The sequence below is a fragment of the Mustela nigripes genome, chromosome 4, assembly GCF_022355385.1.
Source record: "Mustela nigripes isolate SB6536 chromosome 4, MUSNIG.SB6536, whole genome shotgun sequence".
Taxonomy (NCBI): Eukaryota; Metazoa; Chordata; class Mammalia; order Carnivora; family Mustelidae; genus Mustela; species Mustela nigripes.
Window position 1 is genome coordinate 92,640,779 of NC_081560.1, and position 21,923 is coordinate 92,662,701.

Below are 21,923 nucleotides of genomic sequence, written 5' to 3' on the forward strand. Positions count from 1 at the left end.
TCTCCACGGTGGGATGGCCAAGGCCATGCCCAGTATTACTGTGAAGATGCGGAGTCCTGCTCCCAGGAACACCTGCAGGGCGGTGCTCTGCTTGAAGTGGGGTGGGGGTGGGGCATTTGTGAGACCTTAGCCCCAGGCGTCTGCCATTCCCGACCTTCCGTCCTGCACCCCTCCTTGGACACTGTGATCCTCTTGGAGGAAACAGGAAAATCAACAGAGAGAGGAACCTGCCCGTCACCATCATTTACACATTCATTCATTCCATTCTTTTAACAAACATTTATTAAGTGCCTACAGTGTGCCAGGCCCCTTGCCAGGCCCCAGGGGACAGAGTGGAGTCACACACAGCCCTCCCCTCAAGGAGCTCACAGCCTGGGGGGTGCAGACTCAGGAGCTGGGCAGGAGGGAGTGCTGGGCTGAGTGTGGTGTGTGGTGGAGGTGTAAACAGATGGCTGCAGGGGGACAGTGTAAACAGACGGCCGTGGGGGACAGGGCAGTCGAACTGGCAGGACGGAGTCGCCAAAGGCCTGCCCCCGCTTCCTCGGGACAATGTCTAGGCTGCGCTCCAGGGGCACAGAGAGGGAGCCTGGACACAGAGCACTGCTGCGTCATCCCCCCCACCCCCCCTCCAAGGGCCACTCTGCTCCTGAGAGCACCTCCGACCCAGGCTGTGAGGTCACCTCTTTCCTCAACACTGTGTAGGAAACTCCAGGCTCCCAGCTTCTGCTTCTCTCCCTTCTCGCACAGGTGGGCCGCCAGCCCCGTTCAGGCTCCGGGCACGGCCCCATGAGGACCCCGGCCCTGGAACAGGCCTCCCCCCGGACACTCAGAGCCGCCTGACAAGCTCAATGAGCTGCTGGATGTTTTTGTTGGGGTTGGACAGGCCATTCCGGATGTTCTCCAGAAGGCATCGCTTTAACTCAAAAATGGCCTCACTGTATGCCAGGCTTACTGCGGCCATAGGAGGCACCCCGTGCCACAGGCCTGGGATGTGCCAAATATGCTGCTTTCCGGGGTCACAGAAGGCCAGGCCCGCCAGAGTCCGCATGCTGCCACCCGGTCTCTCCATGTGCACCGAGGCCCTGCCCGCCTCACCGGGCGGATCCAGGAGCGGCCTCCTCTCTCGCGGCCTGGGCCCAGGGGCACACGCATCATGAAGGTTCTGGCACACGAACTGACAGTTGGGCACGCGCCCCGTCTTCTCCAACCTCAGAAATGCATGCACAATGGCTGGCGGTATGTCCCTAGTCTCGGCTAAGCTGACCACGGTGACATTGCTCAGCCCCAGGAGCTGTGTGGCCAGGGAGGCCTCCTGCTCGAACCGCTCCCCAGCCGAGGCCAGGGCCCCGCCAATCAGGCCCCCGGAGTCTATCACCAGGATGTGGTCGCAGCCCAGGTCCTGGCTGAAGCTCTCGGCCACCGAGACGAGCTGCATGAAGGCCCCTCGAGGCCCCCGGCCCCGCCCCGTGGCAAAGCGCAGCCCGAACATGGTGTTGAGCAGTGTGGACTTGCCCGTGCCCGGCAGGCCCAGCGCCGACAGGACCACCAGCCGCGGCCTCCGCTCCAGGCGCGCGTGCAGCTCCCGGAGGAGCCCAGAGACCCAGCGCAGCGGGGTGCTCCGCACGCTCCCATCGATCAGCTCCACCGGCAGCCCCTTCAGCAGCAGCTCCGAGGCCAAGCCCGGGAAGTGGGCGAAGCGCCTCTGCGCGGCCAGCAGCTTCCCCGCCTCCACCAGGCAGCTCTCCGCCTCGTAAAACTGCCCCATCTCCCGCAGGAAGTGCTCCACGCCCAGGGGCTCGCTGGACTCCGTAGCCCCACAGTGCTTCGGTCTCAGCGCAAGGATGGTCTCCGGTGGCTGCCGCGGCCTCGGCGGGGCCACCCGGGCCAGCCCCCACTCCATCCACCTCAGGAAGTACAGCTTCTCGCCTGGGGCTGGGCCACTGATGCCCGAGATGAACTCCTGCAGGCCCCCGGCGGGCTCGTGCCCGAGCTGCTGCGCCCGCAGCTCCAGCAGCCGCTGCCTCAGCTCCTTGTCCGGGGGGTCCCCGGCCCACTGGGCCCGGCACAGCTCCTTCTCCACCTGGGCCGCCTTCCTCCAGGCGTCGCCCTGCAGCCGTAGCTCATCCCTGCGGTAGGCGTCCGCGTCCTTGACCCTCCGGGTGATGCGTTCCGCCCGGCCGCGCGCCCGCTGGCACTCCTCGCAGTCCTCATCCACGCGCAAGCCAAGCTTGCGCGCCGCGTGCGCCATCTCCTCCACGGACAGCCTCCGGCAGGGGGCCCGCGCCACATGAGCCACGATGGCGCGCACCCTGCGCACGAAGCCAGCGCCATCGGTGCTGCTGACCTTCACCAGCACGTGTGAGTGGTCCATCCTGAGCACCGGGATGAGCCTGTTGAGGAACCGCAGATTGGCGTTGCGCTTCCCGCGGTACGGGCTCAGGATGAAGTAGTACTTCGTGGCCGACCCCTTCATGGAGTACAGCAGCTTGTACTCCTTCTTGCTGATGTTGTCCGTCAAGATGAACACAGCGGAGGACACTTCGGTCAACAGCTTGAACTGCAGCCAGTGAGACCCGATGTCGCCCCGCAGGTTCAGGAAGGCCACGGGCTCCGGGAAAACGTCCAGGTCCTCCCGGCCGCTGGGAAGAAACCAGGAGACCTCCACCAGCCCGTCTGCGATCTCCCGAGGGTTGGTGCCCACGTTCAGATCACGGTGCCAGAAGCAGTCCCGTGGCCTGTGGCCTGGGCCCAGCACAGCGTTGAGGAGCTGGGACTTGGAGTTGCTGCTGACCTCCATGCGCACGAAGGCGACAGCAGGTGCCCGCGACAGGACCGCGCTGTCTTCGCGAAGGCTGCCCACCCCCCGTGGGGGCTGCGCCCACCATGTCCGCACGACACCCCTCAGGGCCCACAGCAGAAACGTGTGGTAGTGGTTCTCCGAGTCAGGCAGGACAAGGGGGAGGGCAAACTGACAGAGGGACATCTTGTGCACGATTTCTTGTTGCAGGAAACTGTCTGAGGACAGCAGAAGGGCACAGAGAAGGTCCAAGGGGTTCACAGGCGTGTCGGGCGTTGGCAGCTCAGAGAAGGAGTAGATGTCGGCGGCGAGGTCGTCGGCCGCGTCCCAGTAGATGATCTCCTCCTCCATCTGGCTCTCCTTCTCTGCGGGCCTGGCATCCGGGGGCGCGTCCAGCACCATGGTGGTGCTCCGGGCTTCGGAGCTGAGAGCCTGCAGCTTCCTGAGGAAATTCCAGGGCAAGTCCCTGGGGGCCTGAGGGGCCCGGTTCTTCATGCTGTCGCTGCTGATCTGCAAGAAGTCCTGGAGGCTGAGCTTGTGGGCCTGGTAGGTGTCCAGGCCCAGAAGCGACAACATCTCCCGCAGCCTGCTCCTCTCCACTGTGGGAAGAACAGAAGATGTCAGCACTCACCCTGTGCGTCGCGCCCCGGCTGGAGGTGGGGAAGGAGACAGCATCCTTCAGAAAGCAGGGCGTGGGTGCCCCGGGCCTGCCTGAGGCCAACAGAGGCAAAAGCAGCCAGACCCGGGAGACGTTAGAAAAGAGAGAGCAGAGGACACCTAGGGGCTGTGTTTAAGGATTGGGAGATGCTGTGAAAAGGTCTACATGCCTGGGTTCTCTTGGAGCCTGTGAGACCAGCTCCACCAGGCTCATTGTAACCGTATGCAGTGTGCAACTGTTCACCCTCATGTGGGATGCCCGCCCCTCCCGTGACCCCGTGGCCTGTCCCTACATCCTAGACCCGGCAGCGGGTTTCCCCACGCTGTCACCAGGAATGTCCCACAGGGGACACGGTCCCTGAGTCACTTGGATTTTCTAGATAATCTTCTCTTCTTTTTTATAAATAAGTTGGGAGGATTTTAAAAGGGAACTGTAAGTTATTATTAAATCCAGTCAGAGAAATCATAGCTACACAACCCTTTAACAAATCGGAAGCCCATCATGTGGTTTTCAGTGTTGCTGTGGCAACGGTTGTGGCAGCCGTGATCGGAGGCCTTCCAGCATCGTCCACACAGTACAAGTTCCTACGGGCACTAGGTTTCGCCCAGGATCCCTGTTCTGGCCATGGTCACACTGCACAGTTAGTATACTCTCCCTGTCGCCTACACGAGTGGTTTAAAATTCAAATCCCATGGAGGTTCAGGATCGTCTCCATTATGAAGCTGCGTGCACACTCCCATAAACCAGAGAGGAGTCGCGGGACGCCCTCCCCCCCACAGCAGGACCCGGCCCTGGGGCACAGGTGCATGAGCAGTGGGGCACAGCCCCCGAGCAGGAGCCAGTGCTGGGCACAGGAGTCTCCTCCCCAAGGGCCCTGCGGGCAGCGCGTGCCACCCGGCGCAGGGCTGCGGAACCTGCTGCAGAGATGGGAGCGGTGCGGGGACACCGGGGGCAGAAGGAAACCCTTCCCGCCACTGCTCCAGTTCCGGGTGTGGCCAGGATGACGGGCGTGGCCTGAATGATGGGTTCCTCCACCTACACAGGGACAGCTGGTTTCGTCCTTTCAGCAGCGGCAGTGACACACGACGGGAAGAGCCAGACCAAGGAACCTGTCGTGTGCTCCCACCCGGTGAGTGACCCGCGGGGAACAGGCCAGGGCTGCCGAAACCCGCCCGCTCTGGGAATGCGTCAAAAATCAGGGTCCTGCATGTGCTCCTGCAAAGACGATAGTCTCCATCTCCTCCCTGGGGGGTCGGGGTGGCGCATGGGGCCAGGGACGAGAGGGAATCTCACAGGGCTGGTCCTCCTGTGACAGGACAGGGAGCAGGAGCGGAGAAAATGCGTACCTGCTGGGAAGTCACTGTCCTGAGCCTCATTTGCACCATCTGAAAAAAGCAAAGGAATATGGCGAGTCAACCAAGTCAGCGCCCGAGGTCAACACAATGAAGGCTAAACTCACAGCTCCTTCTTCTAAGGCAGGAACTTCTCCCAACGGCTCACAATATGCACCCCCCTGTCACGCCCCCCTTCCTGCCCCCGACCCAGCTGGTCCCCGCCCTGCTGCCTCCACAGGACTCACAGTCATCTGCGTCCATGTCTCTCCATTCCAAATCTGCAAGAAAGCACACACACATTGATTTTGTCAACAAGCTAAGACCTCTCTTCCTAAAGTCTCAAGTTTACTTTTAGTGTGGGGACTGGCTTCAGTTCTTCCTACAAAAATTTCTGTTTTCCAAACCCAAACACAATACAGAGTAGCGACAGCTACATGCAGGACAGCAATTTTCTCCAGAACATACTCCTGTAAGAATTTACTGAAGTTTCTGAAAATAAGATATAAATAAGTTCATGACACTTACGTTGATTAATCTTGGATTTTTAGAAACTATTTAAAACATAAGTCAATGTAAATTCCTTGGTTCAGTTTCAAAATTAAAACATAATTTTTACTTTTTTAAAAAATTACTTATTTATTTATTTGAGGGCAGAGAGCTAGCGAGCACAGGGAGGCACAGAGGGAGGGGGACAAGCAAGACTCTGTGCTGAGCGTGGGGCCCAACATGGGTTTTGATTCCAGGACCCTGAGATCATGACCTGAGCTGACACAAAGAGTTGGATGCTCGGCTGACCAAGCCACCCAGCTGCCCCATTGTGCACTTTTATATTGTTCTGACTTCTGATCCAAATAAAACTATCATCTAATCCAAAATGAAAATTACATTTTTAAAGCTTATGAATCGAGAAAAGATTCTGATATTTTCAGATTAATTCCTCTCATGATTTCCATATAGTCAGGCAGATAAACAGATGTTTCAAACAGTCTCCTTTGACGGGGTCTCTGGAGACCAACAGGAGGAACAAGGGAGAGAAACAGGAAATCACAAGAGATGATTCACACACATCAAACTGCAACATCGAGCAATAAAAGATTATTTTATCTAAAGTGCAGAAAAGACATCAGAAGAATTTTTTCAAGGAATTCAAAATGCCCTCCAAGAAAATACAGCAGTTAAAGGAGGGGACAAGACAGGGAGAAAAGCCCAAAACGGGCTGCAGGGAACCCTGAGAGCAGCTGTGAGCAGGGGTCAGGGAGTAAACCTCAGACCCACGGAGGTCGAGGCCTGGCCTCGTTAGGGATGGGACACAGCCCTGATGGGACCGGACAGATTACAGATAATGGCAAGGAGGCCCGTGGCCAGAGGTTCCGCCTCTTGAACTGCAGGAATCACCTAGGGGCAGGAGAGCATCGTGGTCCATGGGCAGAGACGGCTGGGAGCCTGGGTTGGCACCGGTGGGCAGCAGAGGACACAGCAGGATTTCAGGTGGGTCTCACTCCACGTGACAGTGGCCATGCAGCGGGGTGAGTGGTGGGGGGACCGTGGGGGGACTGTGGCTTGCAGGTGCTCACTGCCCATGCAAACACCACCTCCAGAGAAATGTTCATTCAGGTACTTTGCCCATTTGTAAATCACATTGGTTTCGTGGCAGGCTTTCAGGAGCTCTCTGGATACTCTGGATATTAATCCCTCGTCAGACACATGGTTGGCAAACACTGTGTCCCATTCTGCAGGTGCCCTTTCTGTGCCATGGAGAGTGCCCTCTGTGGCCAAAATGTTTACCTTCCACATGGTCCCGTTTGTCCCATTCTGTTCTTGTGGACTTCTCTGAGGCATCACCTCCCGGAAGTCACCGCGTGTCCAAATGCGTGAAGCTTCTGTCCGGTGTGTTCTTCCAAGTGTTTTGTTGTTTTAGGGCTTATATTTACGATGACTCTGATCCATTTTTGCCTTAACTCTTGTCCATAGTGTTGGGTAAGGGTTTGACTTCAATATTTCACATGTGAACATCCAGCTTTCCCAACACTATGTGCTGAAAAAACCGTCCTGTACCTGGTGAGTGTTCTTGGCGCTCTGGTCCAAAATCACTTGACCACACACCTGAGGGTCAGTTTCTGGACTATTTCACAGGTCTGGATGCGTGTCTGGATGCCAGCACCACACTGTTTTGACCACTGTCGCTCTGCAGTAGGCTTTGATGGCAGGAGCGGTAAGTCCTCTGGTTCAGTACATGCTGCCAAAGCAAGCATGAGTTCCGTTTCGTTTCTCCTTCCTTAAGACTGTCTTGGCTCTTCGCCAGCCCTTAAGATTCCATGTGAAGGATGGGCTTTTCCTTTTCTGCAAAATGTCACTGGCTTGTTGACAGGCACTGCAATCAGTCTGCACATCACGTTGGGTGTCACTGACATGGGACAGTTGGGTGTCCCATCCATGAACATGGGATGTGTTTCCATTTGCTTTTGTTTATTTTAATTTCTGGCAGCAACCTTCTGTACTTTCATCGTATGAGTCTTTCTGCTCCTTGATTAATTCCTAAGTGTTTTATTCTTTTTGATGCTACTGGAAGTGGGACGTTTTTTGTGATTTCCTCTTCAGTGTCTATAGAAATGTAACTGATTTTTGTGTGTTGGCTTTGTATCCTCCCTTGGCTGAATTTAATTATTAGCTTTAACAGATTTTTGTGAAATCTTTGGGACTTTCTACACAAGATGACATCACCTGCCAACAGAGATCATTTCAACTCTTCCTTTCTAGTTCAGATGACTTTTATTGATTCTTCTTCCCCAGCTGCTCTGCCTGGGGCTTCCTGTATGAGGCTGGATGGGAGCAGTGATGGCGGCCTCCCTCTCTCATTCCTGATCTTAGAGGAAAAGCTCAGTCTCACACTGCTGGGGGTTGTCCATGTGTGGTTTTATCATGTGGAGGTGGTTTCCATCTACTCCTAGTTGGTACCTACTTGGTAGAGCATTTTTTTTTTAATCAAAATAAGGGGGTAGGGAATTTGATCAAATGCTTTTTCTGTGTCAACTGAGATCATCATTTATCTTCCCCTTCATCTCGTTGACACCACTGAGGAGTTTTGCATCAATGGTCCTAAAGGATGTTGGTCTATAGTTTCCTTTCCTTCATCCAACTTTGGTTATCAGGGTTGTACTAGCGTCAAGAGTGAGTTAGGAAGTTTTCCCTCCCTTCAGTTGTTGAAGAAGTGTGAGAAGCAGAAACATTTGTCACCAGTGAAGTCTTCAGGACCAGGGTTCCTCCTTGTCAGGAAATGCTTTATCACAGATTCAGTCTCCTTACTAGTTACGGATTTACTCAGACTGCTCATTTCTATGTGATTGAATCTTAGTAGGTTTTATGTTCCTGGGGATTTGTCCTTTCCATCCGGCTAAGCAATATTTTGGCATACAATTACTCACAGTACTCTATTATGATCCCTCTTACTTCTGTAGAATTGGTAGTAATGTCCCATGTCCACATCCAATTTTAGTGATTTGAGTACTCTCTCCTTTTTTGTCAACATAGCTAAAAGTGTGTCAGTGTTGTTGATCTTGTCCAATAACCCACTTCTGGTTTTGTTGATGTTCTGTACTGCTTTTCTACTCTGTCTCATTGATCTCTGCTCTAAACTTTATTATTTCCTCTGTTTGCCAGCTGTGGGTTTCATTTGTTCTTCTTCTAGTTCCTTAAGTTGTAAAATTGTGTTGTTGTTCTCATTTGTCTCTAATTATTTTCTAACTCTCTTGAGATTTCCTCTTTGATATACTAGTTAGAAATCTGTGTTTAGTGTCCACAATTTAAAAACATTTTTTGTTTTATGCTATTGATTTCTAATTACTTCCCACTGTGCTCACTTTGTCTGACATCTGTCTCCTGACATCTATGCAGACTTCATCTGTGGACCTGGTGGATCCACGCTGGAAAGTGTCCTGTGTACACTTGAGAAGAACGTGCGTGCCAGGGTGAAGCGCTGTGTCTGTTCAATGAGGGTGGGTTACTGTGTTGTTTCAATCCTCTGTTCCTTTCTCGTCTTCCAACTGGTTGTTCTGCCATTATTGTGAGTAGGTATTAAGGTTCCCAACTAAAGCTGTAGAGCTATTACTCCCTTCAATTCTATCACTTTTTGCTTCAAATATTTTGATGGTCTGTCACTGGATGTGCAAATGTTTAATTATATCTTCATGCTGTACTGAGACCTCTATTAATACACAAAATACTTGGCTGTCTTGAAAACATCTTTATGTGCACTCCATACTGTCTGGTATTAGTACAGCCGCTCTCTACTACCCAAGGGTTACTATCTGCATGGAGGGACCTTTCTCCATCCTCCCACTCTTAACCCATTTGTATCTTCAGCTCTCGAGTGAGTCTCCATAGACAGCACATAGTGAGATCCGTTCTGCCCATCTCTGTCTTTGCCCTGGAGACAGCAATCCCTTTCCATTTGAAGTAATCGCTGATAAGGAGGCATTGCTCTGTCATTGAGCTATTGGTTTTCCTATGCCCTGTTTACATGCAAAACTCTGTCCCCTGACATTCTGTCGCCACCTCTTTGGGTGCTGACATCACAAATCACAGCTTCATACACTGACTGCCCAGAACATAAGCTAACAATTCTGTCAAAGGCATTAGTCTCAGAAGTTAGAGAAAACAAGATCTAGAGTTACAAACCAAAGTTGCAGTGATACTAGATCTACATTTTTTAATTTTTCTTTAAATGAATTCATCTTTTCAATCATTAAGAAATCAGGAAGCACAGTTATGAGCCATCATTAAAATTGTTAAATTAACTATTAAAACTGCCAGGAATTTCCCCTTACTGAGATCTTTGCTTCTTGAAACGGCTTCAAGTCCTTCTCTAGGACCCTTTCCTTCTGCCCTCGGGTCTCACTGGAGCACCTCCTGCAAGTGCACGGGTCTCCCTCAGGTCTTGCTGGAGCAGGTACATGGGTCTCCCTCAGCTTTTGTTCCCCTGGGAATGTTTGTTTCTCCCTCATTCTGGAAGGACATATTTGCTGGATATAGGATTCTTAACTCACAATTTCTTCTTTGGTTTAGCACTTTAAATATATCTGGCTGTCTGCGGCCTCCAAAGTTTCTGACTGAGAAATCGAGAGATGATCTCAGAAGACCGTGGGTGTGGATGACCTGCTGCTCCGCTGCTTTCTAGACTCATGCTTTGTCCTCTGAAGATGAGCTTTGACGCGTCTCCGTGCAGGTCTCTTCAAATTCATCCTACTTGGGGTCTGCTGAGCTTCCTGCACTTTGTACTCATCTCGGTGTAAGTTCTCAGCCGGGGGGCGGGGCGCCCAGATGGTTCAGTGTTAAGCATCTGTCTTCGGTTCAGGTCATGGTCCCAGGGTCCTGGGATCCAGCCCCGCATCGGGCTCCCCGCTTCACCCTCTGCCACGCCCCCTGCTTGTGCTCCCTCTCTATGTCTGTCAGATAAATAAAATCTTTTTTTAAAAAAAGTTGTTGTTCTCAGACAATATTTCTTCAATTTTCTCTTGCCCCTTCCTGTCTCTCTCTTCTCCCTCTGGGACGCCCACAACAAGCACCTACTGATGGCATCCAACGGGCTCGAGGCTCTGTTCGCTTTTCTTCAATCTTTCCTCTCTCTGGTCCTCAGCCTCCAGACGCCCCATTTTCCTGTCTTTAAGGTCACTGATTCCTTCCCCCACCGCCTCTTTCTGCCTCCGAACCCCACGACTGAGGTTTTCATTCTGGCTACTGTACCTTTCCTTCGGTCTCTTGGGCTTTCCAGCTCTTTACCGATGCTACGGTTTTGTTCACACGTTGCGTTCTTACCTTCCTGCACACCTTCCTCTAGATGTGCCACATCTTCAGGACTGTTGTAAAGTCTTCGTCTGATACGTCTGCCGCTGCATCTCTTCAGAGACAGCCATGGATCAGTTACGCTCCCTCCCTGAGCGGGCTGGACTTCCCTATCCCGTGCTTCTCCTGGGATTCTGCTGCTGCACACTGGACATCTGAATCTAATAGTGTGGTAACTCTGGAAACCAGGTTCCTCCCACCTCTCCCAGGGCTTACTGCTTTTTGTTACTGTCTTTGTCTGCGGGATCATCGGAGGCTATCTCTGTGCCCGGGATCAAACGGAGGTGTACAAGTTAGGTCCTCCGAGGTCTTTTCTGAGACTTTCTTTGGGAACACACAGTCACAGAGCAAAAAGTTCATGGAAGGCAGGATGCTGGCCTGGAAATGCCCTGGAAGTCACTTCAGCTGGAGAAGGAGGGGCTGGCAACCATGAGGCCCTCTGCGTCTGCACCTCCGTGACCAGAAGCAGCACAGCAGAGCTCCTGGTACCTGGAAAGGGTTCTCTCTGCCCACTCTGGCTCATTCCCACCCGCCGTGTGTGCAAGGCTGCCTGCTGCTCATCCAGGAATGGGATACCGGGCGCTGATACCATGCTGAAAGATAAAGTCGACTGAATTAGCTGGAAACTTATTCTCCACGGTTTCCCCTGCAAGCTGCAGAGCTCCAACCGATTCCAAAGGCACAGCACAGTTCATAGAACCTTCCGGCCGGAGCAACTGTCTAGCTTGGGAGCCAGGGTCCTGGTGCTTCCCATTCTGTCATCTCTCCAGAATCCTCATCGTAGCTTTCTAAAACCTCCTTTCAAGAATGAGCTATGGGATGCCTGGGTGGCTCAGTGGGTTAAGCTTCTGCCTTCAGCTCGGGTTATGATCTCAGGATCCTGGGATCGAGCCTCACTTCGGGCTCTCTGCTCAGCAGGGACCCTGCTTCCCCCCATCTCTGTCTCTGCCTGTCTCTCTGCCTATTTGGGATCTCTGTCTGTCAAATAAATTAATAGGATATTTAAAAAAAAAAAAGAAAGAAAGAAAGAAAGAAAGAATGAGCTATGAGGTAACTGGCATTCTCAGACTTGAGAGAAGATAATACACTCCGTAGGATGACTATACACAGCACCACTCATCTATGCTTTCCGGAAACGCGAGCTTCTCCTCGGCAGAGGCAGGTGAAGAGAGGCCGCCTGGGGGATGACATGCTCGGCTTCCTTGTCCAGGTGCTCTCCAAACAGGTCCATTCCTGCTTGTGAAATGCATCAAGCTACGCACTGGTAAGATGGGCACTTTTCCGCTTGCATATCAAGCGTCAGTATAACTTTTCTTTTTGAAAGGTTTGCTTTCAGTCTTACTAACAAAACACGCCGCAGAGGAAGTCACCTACCTCAAGAAGAAAATTTTTAAAAAATAATTATGGGTGGGCGCCTGGGTGGCTCAATGGGTTAAGCATCTGCCTTTGGCTCAGGTCATGATCCCAGGGTCCTGGGATCAAGCCCACGTCGGGCTCTCTGCTCAGCGGGGAGCGTGCTTCCCCCTCTCTCTCTGCCTGCCTCTCTGCCTACTTGTGATCTCTCTCTATGTGTCTAATAAATAAATAAACTCTTAAAAAAATAATAACAATTATGGGAGGCTTCTTCACTGGAGACATAATGAAGACGAACCTGGGGAAGCACCAGAGTGTGTCTGAGCCTCAGTTTCCCCAAGTAGAATGAAGGACCCCAATAACTAACCCCACAGCAGCATCCAGGGAGGCAACCGTGTCCCCTAAGGCCACACGAGCTGTCCCCCCCAGTCTCCCTAGAGCAACACTCTCACTCCCACAGAACTGCCTATAAGAAAGGACACATTCTCTGATGCGCTGGCCAATGAGCACAGTGTGCCTTGTTCCTCAGCTGCGGAAATACTGCGATTGTGGCTCGGCAGTGCAATGGTTAGCACTGCTCAAATTTGCACCGTATGCCCAGTGGCTACTATACTACACATCCTGAGACACTGCAGGGCTTTAGCCAATTACTGCCACTGGACCCCAATTTTGCTGTGAGGCTTGCCCTAGCCATTAATCCCCCCAGCGCCCACATTCTAGAACGTTAAGTTCCAGGAAGATGAGGCATCGGGGCCACTTTGCTCACCATTGTTTACTATACTCATAGCACCTACTACAACGCCTGCTTATTAACTGTTCAGTAAATATTTGTTTAAGTGAATAAAATAAAACAAAATTTGGTTAATCCAAACACCTTTGCCTATTTTTGTAGACTGTGTTTTGCAAGACACTATTAAATCCAATAGGACTTACTTATTTTCCAAAGTGCCGAATTAATGATAAATCCAAAACGAGTTTCTAAGAGGAAAGATGTGTGAAGTGTGCCCAGAACACGTTAAAGCTGAAGTCATGAGGAGCAGCCACAGACCCGGCCCCCAGGTGCACGGACACTGAGCCCCCACGAACCACAGGCAGGAAGAGCACACGCCCCAGCCTGCCCGGGACAGGCCCAGTTCACAGCCTTTGTCCCAAGCCAACACTCAGGAGTGCCCAGGTCAGAAACTAGACAGTCACCCTAAGCCAGACCCAAGGTGGCAGTTGTGACGTGCTCGGATTGGGACGATATGTCCCTGGTAAACTGTGGGATAATCACCGGTGTGAAATGAATCCTCTTAGGAAAAACCACAGCCTTCAGTCCTGTATGTCTGTGGCGTGTGCTCCCCTACCCCGGGCGTTCCAGAACCCAGAACCCGCCCTAAAGCTGCAGGATGGGCGGCAGCCCCACGCTACCTGCGATGGCCACTGCTGTTCGTCTCTCAGATGCTTTTATTTCTGGGGCCACTTCTCCCAAATCTGCACGTCTGAAACAATTGCAAAAGAAAGTTGTAATTAAAATAATGAAGTAATGCTACAAGTTGAATCTACCTATTAAGTTAGCTGCATATCAGAATCTCTTGGAGAGCTTTAAAAACTACAAATCCTGGCTACACCCCAGACCACCGAAACCACACCAGCGGGGGGGGGGGGGGGGCGGGCCTGGGCATAAAAAACGGCTCCGAGGAGCACCCCGAGCATTCCTATGTGCAGCCGCCACTGAGAAGCGCCAATCTGGACAGACCGGCACCCGCCACCCCTGCAGGCCTGGGCACAACTCGCCATTCAAAGAGATATAAAAATATACATACCCTTTGACCAGTAATTCCACTTCTACCCTAAGGAAATAATTAAGATTTAGTTACAAAGGTGTTGATGTCAGCTTTACACATAATAGCGAAAAACTGGGTGCCTTTTAAAATCAAAGCCCAATTACGGAGAAGTACGGCAGAGTCTCGGCCTGCAGCCATTAGAAAACAGCATATCGATTCATTTTGTGGACAGAAAGATGCTGGATGACGTTATGGAATGCTGTTAATGGCATGTATATGAGTGGGAAGAAGTACATGAGTATTTACAGTGAGAAAATGTACAGTATGATGACGTTTTAATGAAATTGCGTGTATTTATGTATTTGTCTATAGGTTTTTAAGGAGATCTAAAAGGACGGCTCATCAAAAGTTAATAGTGTGGGCAGGGAGGGGCGATCCTGAATTCTTTTAAGCAGATTTGGTAAATGTAGTCCATTTAAGAATAAACTATTTTAGGTTTATTATAGGAATGAGTAAACGTGTTGATTTTATCAGGAGCCACACATCACTGTTGAAGAAGGACCTACGAATGTGGGAGAAGGTGGGGCACCCAGGGGCTCACGCGGTGAAGCATCGGACTTTAGCTCAAGTCACGATCCCAGGGTCCTGGGAGAGAGTCCTGCAGCATAGGGCTCCCTGCTGAACGGGAAGCCTGCTTCTCCCTCTCCCACTCCCCTCCACTGCTTGCGCTCTTTCTGTCTCTCTGTCAAATAAATAAATAAAATCTTTTAAAATCTTTAAAAAGAGCAAAACAAATATGGAAAGAAGTAAGAGGGGACTCCCAGGGCCAAGCTGGAACCAGAGGCGCAGCGTGAACACACGACTTCCACACACGTGCTAGTGTACAAGCCCATGAGTGTGCACACTGGCGTCTACACGCATGCCTTCCAGCTCCGCCCACTGAATGGGCCAAAAACCAAAGACACTACAGAGGAGCGATGAGCACACCAAGTGCCCTTTAACCCCTTGCACACTAAGAGACACCAGGTCTCCTTGGAGAAATGGCAGGTGCCAGATCTGGGGCAGGGAGAGAGTAAGAGGGGTCTGAGCATCTGATTTTAGAACAGAAGGAAGTGCTCGGGGCGCCTGGGGGCTCAGCAAGTAAAGATTCTGCCTTTGGCTCAGGTCATGATCTCAGGGTCCTGGGATCAAGCCCAGCATTGGGCTCTCTGCTCAGCGGGGAGCCTGCTTCTCCCTCTCCCTCTGCCTCTCTGCCTACTTGTGATCTTTCCTTCTCTGTCAAATAAATAAATAAAATCTTTAAAGAAAAATAAAGAAAAGAAGGAAGTGCTCCAAAAAAAAAGCTAGGGCATGCCTAGGAACACAGGAGCTGGCAAGTCCAGGGCCATCGGGTCAGACACAATAAATACAGCAGTTAGTGAGAACCCGCCGAGAGACAGGAACAAGGGAGTCCACACAGGTGATAAATAGGCAAGCTGGGGGCAGGGGGCTTATGACCATGTGACGTGTGGCAGCGCCGCCGTAGGACTGCGTCATTCTGCAACCCTTCCAACCTCAGTGGAGGTTGGCTCAAGCCAGAAACGCCAACAAACGTCAACTCTGAGAAGACCGTGTGGACCGGAAGCAAGGTGCTGCCCAGTTCCAACACGGCCCCTCGTGGAAGCTCCTCTGGTGCTGGGAGAAGAGCCCTAGCAATGGTAACGCAGGCCCTTGGGGAGCCGCATCAGGGACGGGTGACGCAGACGGCCACTGTATGACCCAGCTGCCCTGCCTGGAGAGCGGACACAGCGTCCCCCGGCCCTGCTCTGACCACGGGGGCAAATCCAACATGGAAAGTTACACATGATCCCCAAGGACAAATGTCACCAAGGAGCAGCCAAGGATGGGGGAGATGCTCCGGACTCCCCGTCTGAGGATGCTGCCGTCCCCAAGCCCACACTGGGTCCCCCAACGCAAGGGGGGTCCAGGGATAGAACTGAGGCACAGGTGCTATGGGCGCCGCCGTCGGGGCAGGAGGACACGGATAGGTGTGGGCCACTCACGCGCACACATACCCTCTACTGGTTTAGAGAATCGTGACGCACGAGCGTGCACCACAGAAACACAAACACTGCGAGGTGGGGGACGGGAAGTGAGACTGTGAGTGACAGCACCAGCAAGATGCACTCTGCATAGGAAGCCTGTTGTTTTTATAATTCAGCTCTAGGTGCCAATTATTTTCATAAAAATTGTAGAAGTGTAACAGTGGGCGGCAGGCACATGCGCTTATTCTATCCTATTTGCGTTTCTTCATGCAGAAGGAAGCGTTGACTGATTAAGACCCAAAGAGCAACAAGAAGGATGCAGGGAGCAGGGTCTGGGTCAGAGAGAAACATGCAGGTGCCCCGAGAACACCAGGTTCTCCACGGCCTCTTGCACCGCGCAGACTCCGAACCTCATGCAAGGACCCACATGGACACAGCGACCCAGCTCCCCTTTAATTCTGCAGCAAAACATAAGAAATCCACCCTCCCGGGGGGAACCCCAGAACCCCCGCTGGCTCTTCCAGCATGTTCTCTGGGTGCCTCGTCCTCCGCCTGCCGCGGTCCCTGTGCTCGGGCTTTCAGCCCCTGTCCAGTGCACAACACTAAGCAGCACTCAGACCCTGACGCTGATTAAAAAATGAGAAATACTCATCGCTTTTGTAGTAAGAAAAAAACCCTTAAAAAGAGACAACAGGACAAAAGGTTAAAACTAGCCCCAGAGCAGAAGCTGCCCGGCCTGGCAGCCGCACACACATCACTAGCCACCCACACCCCAGCACATGGGCTCCCTGGACGGGAGCTGAAACCCAACCCACTGTTTCCCACGCAGGAGAGCACGCAGGTGACAGTGTCACAGGGACGGGCTGAACTTGCGCGAGCTCATCGACATGCACACAGAATTCTGCCCGGCAGCAGCAAAGGCCAGGCATAATCGCGTCCCTGAGCTGTGAGCCCCGGGCAGGGCCCAGCCTGGCAGTGGACAGCAGAGGCCCAGCTTTGTCCTGTGCTGTCTGCTTGATGATGACTCCACCTGCTACACTCGCACGGCCGGAACTGTGCCCAGACCCCAGTGTGGAAACCCTGGCCCCCGATATCTCGGATCTGGAGAGGGGGCCTGTGACATTGGGCCCTCATCCCCCTTTCTGGCACACAGCTCTTAAACGTGAGTTGTGCAAGTACCGAAGGACGGGGCACACTGCCCGGGGAGCCAACTGTGCGCTTGGCATTTTCAGTCCCACCTCCCCCCATGTCCGGGCATCAATCACCAGTCACTGGTGGCCAATGAGTCAAGAAAGCATGCCCGTGTCACGAAGCCCCCATCAGATCCCAGGGGGACAGGCCTCTGAAGCTTCCGGTCGGAGCACGCGAGAGCCGGTGAGTAGCGGGCTCTGAGAGGGCTCGGAGGCCCCCTGCCCCTTCCGACAGACTGGCCCCATGCACAGCTCCCCTTGGGCCATTCCCAAGCCACATCCTGTTAGAAGGGTCATCTGGTAATGAAAATATTTCCCTGAGTTCTGTGGGTCACGCCAGCAAATTCATGGAACCCAAGGAGGGGTCACGGGAACCTGTGATTTACAGCCAGTTGGCCCCACAGGCAGGTGGTGACCCAGACTCTTGCCACTGGAATGCTAGGCTGGAGCTGCTCACGGGACCCCCACCCCCATCTGTCGCTGGCAGCCACAGCACGGCAGCATGTATAGTGGGGGTGGGAGTCAGTGGGAGGGGGTCCTACAGGACTGACAGAGGCCTCAGGAGAACCCAAAGCTGCCCACACAGCCATGGGGGTATCCAGGCTCCAGAACAGTGGGAAACCACCTCCTGTCACTGAAGTGACAACTGGCCAGCGGGCCTGTTGATGGCGCCCTGAGCAGATGAAGGTGAAACCCAAACAGTCTTTGTCCGACACCGCCCCGCCAGACCCACACGTGAGTCTTCTGGTTCCCTCCAGGCCCGTTACTTCTAAGATTCGGAGAGATTTTAGGGGACTTGCACTTGTAGCCAGTAATCACAAAACTCCTGACAATCAGACTGTCCACCAGCTCCCAGCCCAGCTCCCAGCCTGCAGCCAAGCCTGGGGGGGCCAAGTGCGATCAATCGCCGGAGCCCCGGACGCAGCCCCGGGGACTTTCCGCAAAGCAGGCCTGCAGAACCACTACTATCATTAGTATCTTTTCTGATCCCCAAATAAGACAAATACAAAATACAGAAAAGTAGCAAGAAAATGCCTTTGCCATTTTGAAAATGACTCACAATGTTAATCAATCCTCTCCCCATCTTGTCCAGTCACGTTGCTGTCACTCCTTCTGGCCACTGACTCTAGCCTCCGGCTTCCCTAAGGCCCTCCATCCCCTAGGCTGAAGGGAGCCCTGTGGAGGGGTCAGTCTTCTCGTGCGATGCGAGCACGGTGCGGAGCCAGACATGGAGCCCAGCTCAGTCCTGCCAGACTCTGGGGTCACAGAGACCCACCATGATGCTGACCAGACCTGGGGGTCTCCGCGCACGGACAAGGGGTGACCTGCCCACAGCCCCAAGTGCCCCGAGCTTCTAACGGCTCTTCCTCACTAAGTCAGTGAGCGCACGTTACAGCCTGCACCCTTCGAAGGCTCCCTTCAGGCCTGCAGGGGCAAGGGGGGCCCGGGCAACTTGGCGGCCTCACTGGCCATGTCTCCCAGGGTGCGTGGCCGGGCATCCTGTCCTCATCCGTTCGCCCAGCAGGTCGGCCTGCGGGACTTTTCCACCTACACCTGGGGATTCCGATTCCAGGGACCTCGATGTTCCGGACTTGGACCACAGAGACACCGGCCCCCGCAGAGCTCAGGGCCGCCGGACCAGAACAAACCATCCGACCCTCGTGAGCGGGGCTGATGCCCGGCGACAGACCTAGCTCCTTCAGCAGCTGGTGCTGAGGACACAGAGAAAACCACCCCAGACAGGAGGATGCGGGACAAACAGGGCACTGGCCCTGACCGTCATGCAGCCGGGGACAGACGAGGAATTGCTCTGAGTAATAAAAGGTCTGACCGGATGTTTGCTGTTTGATGCCGACAGCTTCAAAGACCCACCACTTACCCTCCTGCCCCGCGCCTATGCCAGCCGACGAGAGAGCCTGGGGACCCCTCCTTCAGCACTGGCGGGACCCCCGTCCCATTACCACCCCGAAACAAAACAAGGCCTGCAGCCAAGTGCTCTGCCCAGAAAGCCTACCAGACGGTACTGACCTTTTTAAACCGGCCTGGTGTGTGCTGCGGGTTGAAACGTGACCCCTGAAAAGATATGTCCAAGTCCTAACCCCAGTACAGCGAACACCGTCTCGTTTGGAAATAGAGTCTTTGTAGATGTGATTAGTTAAATTAAGATCAGATGATGGTGGGCAGGCTGGGCCCCTGATCCAACTGCTGGTATCACGGGCAGAGGCAAGTGTGGGCAGATGTGCAGGGAGAAAAACACAGGACAGCAGAGTCACGGCCTCTCCAGTCCCGGGATCGCCCAGGATCTCCGGCAGCCACCAGAAGCCAGCAGAGAGGCAGGAGCACACTGGCTCTCAGAGGCTCCGGGAGGCACCACTGGCCCACACCTCCGACTCCCAGTACCCGGAACTGAGGGGGTCCTCACACCGTCCAGCCGCATCTCCAGCCACGGACACGGCGCGTGGGCTCCAGGCAGGGGGATTCGCCCCTGCCTCTGTCTGCGTCTCTTCTCTGCTTCTGGTATGGACACCGGGCACTGGGGAAGGGGAGGGCCCACCCAACCCAGTTTGGCCTCATTTTACCTCATCACATCTGCAAAGGGCCTACTTCCAGAAATGGTCACATTCACAGGTACCGGGGTTAGGACTTCAACATTCGTTTGGGAGGGGACAGGAGTCAACCGGGAACAACAGCCAAGCCCAAACTAGAGGCTGTCCCACGGCGGCGGCAGGGTGACTTCACAGTGGCAGGCCTGGCTGAGAAAACATGTCGGCGACAAGGCTGCCCCACAAGGCACCGGGGCAGCGGTGGCGGACACAAGAGAAGGTCAGATGATACAGCACAGGTAGGACACAAGGACCCTGCAGCCTGGCAGTGTCGCCCCCACACACGTGCTGGAGCATGCAGGGAGATCACTGGCCAGAGCGCCTCCTGCTGCCCTCCTGCTCTTCTGCAGTGGAACCCCACCGCAGCACAGGGGAGCCTGCACCTTGAGAAAGACACACATCCCCCAGGACAGCCCCTGGCATCAGACACTGCTGTCTCCGCTGTGGGCCCGGGGCAACCTCAGCCCAGCACGGCAAGCTGAGCGTCTTCCCAGGACAGGAATGGCATGTGCCCACTGTGTGGGCATGGGCTCCCACTGTGTGGGCCACTGAGCAAGGGGAGGCGGCCTAAAACTCTGCCTGATCTCCGGGAGCCTCCACTAGAGCTGGTCACACCCGTGGAGCACACCCAGACGATCTCTGGGCCAAGGCTGGCTGTCCCCACCCCCCACCCTCCCCACCCCACCCCGCACACCTCCTTGGGTCACCGTAAGCGTTTGGAATGATGAGCAGGGGAAGCGGGTTCATACAAGGCAGCCAGTGTTCGCGGTTTTACGTGCACGTTACTCCCTGCTAGGAAACTCCCTAGGAGTCCAGGAGAGCTCCGAGAAGCACACCACCACCCAAGTTTTAACCAGAGCCTGGGCCGGGGCGCAGGGGAACGGACTGCTGCGGGTATGAGGTGGGGGGCTCCCGGAGCAGGGGACACCACTGGAGAGCACGGGCACAGCTGGGGGCCAAGGGTCCACACTGGTGGGAGGCAGGGCCCAGGCAGCAGACAGGACGGGTAAGATGGAGCCTTCCCGGCCTCAGGCAAGACTCACTTCCGCTCTGAGGGTGAGCTGAGTGCAGATGACAGGCTTGTCTGGCACTGGGACAGCGAAGGTGGCAGGGTCAGCCCCAGGGGATGGCAGCCTGGGGGGCCGGGGTGAAGGGTGGCAGCCCTGAGGCACCCACACAGCGTGGTGTGGAAGCCGCGGGCAGGTGTGAGAAAGCGAGAGGTAGGAAGGCTGCAGGCGGGCGACCCCGCGGCTGGCGCGGCTGGGCTGGGAGCCGACGTAAAGGGACTACTTGTGTGTCCCCGGCTCCCCAAATTCTCCTCATTATGGCAGGTGGTTTTCCAGGTCTATTTGCAAATAAAACTATCAAAACCCTGCTGCCACCCCGTAGACTAGCAGAAGGTTAGAGAGGCCGGGGAAGGCTCTTACAGATGCATCCACGCTGAAAAACAGGTAAGATGACTCTGTGGAGAAATATGTGTATAACAACAATCAGGAAAATACTGAAACAGAACAGAAAGAGGACAAAGCCTGTGGAGAAGAGAACACAGGACGGGTGGCCAGAAATCAAGGCTGTGGGCCTGGCTCATGAGATGAAGCTCTGTCACAGTCAGACATGCTCCCCTGTCAGCCAGGAACCTCGTCTCCAGCCCAGGGGCTCAGTGTCTAGGGTCATTCAGGCATAAGAACCTGGGAAAACGGGGTCGTCTGGGGGCCTCCGTCAGTGAAGCGTCTGCCTTCGGCTCAGGTCATGGTCTCAGTCTCCTCAGATGGAGTCCACATCGGGCTCCCTGCTCAGAGGGGAGCCTGCTTCTCCCTCTCCCTCTGCCTGCCACCCACCCCCCCGCACTTGTACACTCTCTATCTCAAATAAATAAATAAAATCCCTAAAAAAAAAAAAAAAAAAAAGAACCTGGAAAATAAAGGCAGATCCTGGCCACTCGCTTCTCCAAAATGAGTACCGACTGGGCTTATAGTGCAGACTGGAAAAGGAAACATGCCCTGAAAGGAGCTGTCAAAGCCTAAAACTCAGAGTCAGGAAGGCTTCAGAATCACAAGGCAAGCGCAAGGCTGAGGAAAAGTATTCATAACACAAATGACAAGGGCTCATTTCTTCCACATACAAGGAACTACAAATCCATGAGAAAACGCCAAGAAAAGGCCTCTCCAAAACACTTCCTGGGCTTAAAACAAACGAGGAGACACAGCGCCCTGCCGTGCCCAGACTGTGACCGGCCCGCATCTCCACCTAAGTCCCTTTTCTGCCTTTTGAAATCTGTACCATGTGCATATAACTCGTTTTTAAAAATAGGCAACTGGGGACACCTAGGTGGCTCAGTAGGTTAAGCCTCTGCCTTCAGC

General features: G+C 53.9%; 1 protein-coding gene across 5 annotated transcripts in view; it reads right to left on the reverse strand.

Annotated features, from left to right (window-relative positions):
• Window positions 1-264: 264 nt before the first annotated feature.
• URGCP (upregulator of cell proliferation) overlaps window positions 265-21,923 on the reverse strand; it is a 57,600-nt gene continuing 35,941 nt past the window's right edge. For 3 of the 5 annotated variants that reach the window (XM_059397085.1, XM_059397087.1, XM_059397086.1), the window contains 5 exons: window positions 13,786-13,812; window positions 13,391-13,461; window positions 5,035-5,067; window positions 4,802-4,840; window positions 265-3,396 (listed from right to left, as the gene is read on the reverse strand). In XM_059397085.1, the coding sequence (XP_059253068.1) occupies window positions 827-3,396; window positions 4,802-4,840; window positions 5,035-5,067; window positions 13,391-13,461; window positions 13,786-13,812 (2,740 nt within the window). In that variant the 3' untranslated portion in view covers window positions 265-826. The remainder of the gene's footprint in view (window positions 3,397-4,801; window positions 4,841-5,034; window positions 5,068-13,390; window positions 13,462-13,785; window positions 13,813-21,923) is intronic. The other 2 variants (XM_059397089.1, XM_059397088.1) reach the window with 2 other exon arrangements.